This window comes from Trematomus bernacchii, unplaced genomic scaffold, assembly GCF_902827165.1.
Source record: "Trematomus bernacchii unplaced genomic scaffold, fTreBer1.1, whole genome shotgun sequence".
Taxonomy (NCBI): domain Eukaryota; kingdom Metazoa; phylum Chordata; class Actinopteri; order Perciformes; family Nototheniidae; genus Trematomus; species Trematomus bernacchii.
The window spans coordinates 27,501-32,153 of record NW_022988102.1 but is presented as its reverse complement, the minus strand read 5'-3'; the positions used below and the strand labels follow the sequence as shown (position 1 = coordinate 32,153).

Below are 4,653 nucleotides of genomic sequence, written 5' to 3'. Positions count from 1 at the left end.
GGTGCACAGTGTGGAATATTCTATAAATTATTATTTATTATTATTATTATGGTGATTCCGACTAACGAGTTGTTTGTTGTTGTTTTTCTGTTGTATTTGTATTTATTGTGATGGTCAACAATAGGGACGGGAATCCGGCTCTTTGCTGTTTTATGTTATGTTATATTTAAATGATTGTTTTAATAGTATTTTTTATTAAAAAAGGCGGAATATTTCATGAAAAACAAATCCCATTTATTATTCATTATTGCATTTTTATATATAACTGCAGTCTCATGTGTTGTCAATTATAAGGTTTAAAATCTAAGAACTAAAGGTGCATTATGGGGGATGGGCTGCCCAGAGCTATGGGTAAGATTAAAGGGCCAGCGTCTGTTTTTTTATCCCCCTTAGATTGATGGCATGGGGTCAGGAGGTCAGAGACCAGGTTCATGGTGAGGAGCTGCAGGGGCGTTAGATTTATCATCAGGAGGAGGAGGTGCTAACATGAGCAGGAACAACTGCAGGAGGAAGAGGAGGAGGAGGAGGAGGAGGAGGAGGTGGAAAGAAGAAGAAGAGGAGTAAGAATCAAAAAGAGTAAAGAGTTTTGATCAAAGTTTAATATTTTCAGGAGGAAAAAAGTTGTAATATTCCAATAGAAAAACTTGGTAGTATTGCAATAAAAAGGTCATATTATATTATAGAAGTGTATTATAGATATAGGTAATATTATATTAGAAGTGTATATATAGATATAGGTCATATTATATTATAGAAGTGTATATATATATATAGGTCATATTATTATAGAAGTGTATATATAGATATAGGTCATATTATATTATAGAAGTGTATATATAGATAAAGGTCATATTATATTATAGAAGTGTATTATAGATATAGGTCATATTATATTATAGAAGTGTATATATAGATATAGGTCATATATATTATAGAAGTGTATATATAGATATAGGCCATATTATATTATAGAAGTGTATATATAGATATAGGTCATTATATTATAGAAGTGTATATATAGATATAGGTCATATTATATTATAGAAGTGTATATATAGATATAGGTCATATTATATTATAGAAGTGTATTATAGATATAGGTCATATTATATTATAGAAGTGTATATATAGATATAGGTCATATTATATTATAGAAGTGTATATATAGATATAGGTCATATTATATTATAGAAGTGTATATATAGATATAGGTCATATTATAGTATAGAAGTGTATATATAGATATAGGTCATATTATATTATAGAAGTGTATATATAGATATAGGTCATATTATATTATAGAAGTGTATATAGATAAAGGTCATATATTTATAGAAGTGTATATATAGATAGGTCATATTATATATAGAAGTGTATATATAGATATAGGTCATATTATATTATAGAAGTGTATATATAGATATAGGTCATATTATATTATAGAAGTGTATATATAGATATAGGTCATATTATATTAGAAGTGTATATATAGATATAGGTCATATTATATTATAGAAGTGTATATATAGATATAGGTCATATTATATTATAGAAGTGTATATATAGATATAGGTCATATTATATTTATAGAAGTGTATATCTAGATAAAGGTCAAGAATCAAGTCAGTTTTTATAAATTAAGAAAAAAGCCACAACATTTTACAAAGAAAAGTCAAAATATTTAAGATAAAAAGTTGTGATATTGCAAGAAAAGTCATAGTTTGATGAGAAACAGGGCAAACTAATTGAGATGTAAGTGTACTCATTATATTTAAATATATATATTTGTATCTTATATCTGTGAGGTGTGTTTGTGGATACAGATTTATGTTTTGCTCCTGCAGAGTTTACAGTAACTGCAGAGCTTCATTACCCTCACTGCTCTCTGATATACTGCAATCAATACTGACACACACACACACACACACACACACACACACACACACTCAGGCCTGCAGAGGTTTCTCTAATATTAACAGAAGTTATTTATTTTATCATGGTTTACTCTTTCATTTGGAAAATATCTGTGATTGACATTGAAATGCCCTCCAAGTCTCATTTTTAACATTTGTCCCAAGCCACATGATAGAGGTAATTTAATTAGCTGATTATTCTTATGTTTTAAAACCATATAAAAGAAATAGTTCATGTGCTATTTTTCAAACATGGGAACATCTATGTTATTGCATTTCTTTCCATTATAGATCAGAGATTATTGTTGATTCTGTGTTATTGTAAATTTCATTATGAATTTCCGTTAAATATCGAGCCGCCTCGCTGCAGATTGAATGTTTTCTGAGAGACTTTTCATAAATTATCCTGTGGAGCCAACGTATATAAAACTCATTTTATGGTCTTGATCATAACTCTCTCTGTAACACACACACACACACACACACACACACACACACACACACACACTGGCAAACATACAAAACACACACAGACATGCAGTGATTAGCTGTGTGTGTGTGTGTGTGTGTGTGTGTGTGTGTGTGTGTGTGTGTGTGTGTGTGTGTGTGTGTGTGTGTGTGTGTGTGTGTGTGTGTGTGTGTGTGTGTGTGTGTGTGTGTGTGTGTGTGTGTGTGTGTGTGTGTGTGTGTGTGTGTGTGTGTGTGTGTATTCTGCAGCTCTTCTCTTCCACACTGCTTTATGTTGTGTTGATACCTCCAGTTAAAGCATAATGCTATCACTTAGCGTAGCATCGCTAGCTTTATCAACCTTTACCTGCCAAAATACACACGTTTTAAGCTTTTAAATGAGCTGTTATTAAGTTATTTCACTCTTAGGGGGAGAAACTAACTATTTATATTACCAGTATGTGATTACTTCATCCACAAAGATGCAGATTTGAGGTATTACGTTGATGTTTGCAGCTGCTTTATGTTGTGATGGTACCTCCAAGCATAATGCTATCACTTAGCATTATCAATATTTACGTTTTTTAGCTTTGAATTACTTGTATTAAGTTATAACCGTGTTTTAGGTGAGAAACGAACTATTTACGTTACCAATATGTGATTACTTTATTAAAATAACGTATATTTTAGGTACTGCGTTGATGTTTGGAGCTGTATGTTGTGTTGGTACTTCCTGTTAAAGCTTAAATGCTATTACTTAGCATAGCGTAGCCAGCACTATCAACATTTACCTGCCAAATAAACGGTTTTGAAGCTTTTAAATGACCTGTATTAAGTTATAGTCGTTTTTAATTTATGAAACTAACCATTTAGATTGCCAATATGTGATTTCTTTATCTAGAAAACGTATATTTTTAGACTTTACGTCGATGTTTGGAGCTGTGAGTAGCTGACCACCCATTTAGCCATAGATAGCTGGATAGCTAACATTCACTAACTAGCTTCTGAGCTAAGGTAAGCTAGCTGCCTTTTTGTGAATTGATTTTATTGATTGTGTTTCCAATCCAATCCACTTTATTTCTATATCACATTTAAAAACAACAGAGTTGAACAAAGTGCTTACATCAACAACTGTATAAATACATAAAAAACAGACAGGACATGAAACAAATGTAAAACACGAGACAATGAAACCAGATCAAAAGCCTGTTTGATGGGAATTAATCAAATTGTGTTTGTAAAAAGTGGTAAAATGTCAAGAAACTGAAGTCTGGTAAAGTCAAATTTTTAGAGGGAAAGGTGGTAATAATAAAATATAATATTTATTAAATGATAGTAATGTATTTTTTTTTATGTAAAAAGTACAAGAAAATTGTGAGAAAACGCAGAACAAAATCACACATTTAAGAGGAAAAGTCATGGTTCTCATAATAAATGACATTTGTTTTAATATTTAAATAATAATAATATATGTATATACTTTTTTAATTCTGTTAAAAAGCGTAATTTTTCAAGACAAAAAGTTTGTATTGAACTTTATTGTGACGCTTTTCAGAGACAGAGTTTGTCCGGCTGTAAAGTTTAGTGACAGATGGGGGAGGGGGGGTCGCTTTCATTGACAAAGTGACGGCTCCCAGGGCCCCATTTCTCCCCCTTCATTTGTTTCCTCTCTCCCAGGAGGAGTGACCCTCTCTCTGCAGACATTTGTCCAGGAGGGGGTCTGTCTGGTCTCAGGGACAGATGTTGTCTGGACTACAACTAACTAATGTTTACATACACACTGAAACACACTGAGACACACTGACACACACTCACACACACTGAGACACACTGACACACGCTGACACACACTGAGACACACACACACACTGAGAGACACTGACACACACTCTGAGAGACACTCACACACACTGAGACACACTGACACACACTCACACACACACACACTGACACACACTCACACACACTGAGACACACTGACACACACTCTGAGAGACACTCACACACACTGAGACACACTGACACACACTCACACACACACACACTGACACACACTCATACACACTGAGACACACTGAAACACACTGAGACACACTGACACACACTCACACACACTGAGACACACTGACACACACTCTGAGAGACACTCACACACACTGAGACACACACACACACTGAGACACACTCACACACACTGACACACACTCATACACACTGAGACACACTGACACACACTGAGACACACACACACTGAGACACACTGACACACACACACTGAGACACACTGACACAC

General features: G+C 33.5%; 1 protein-coding gene across 1 annotated transcript in view; it reads left to right on the top strand.

Annotated features, from left to right (window-relative positions):
• Positions 1 to 397: 397 nt before the first annotated feature.
• The window catches only part of LOC117475720 (activin receptor type-2B-like), an 18,942-nt gene continuing 14,686 nt past the window's right edge, over positions 398 to 4,653 (top strand). The window contains exon 1 of the mRNA XM_034122035.1: positions 398 to 434. Within this exon, the coding sequence (XP_033977926.1) occupies positions 398 to 434 (37 nt within the window). The remainder of the gene's footprint in view (positions 435 to 4,653) is intronic.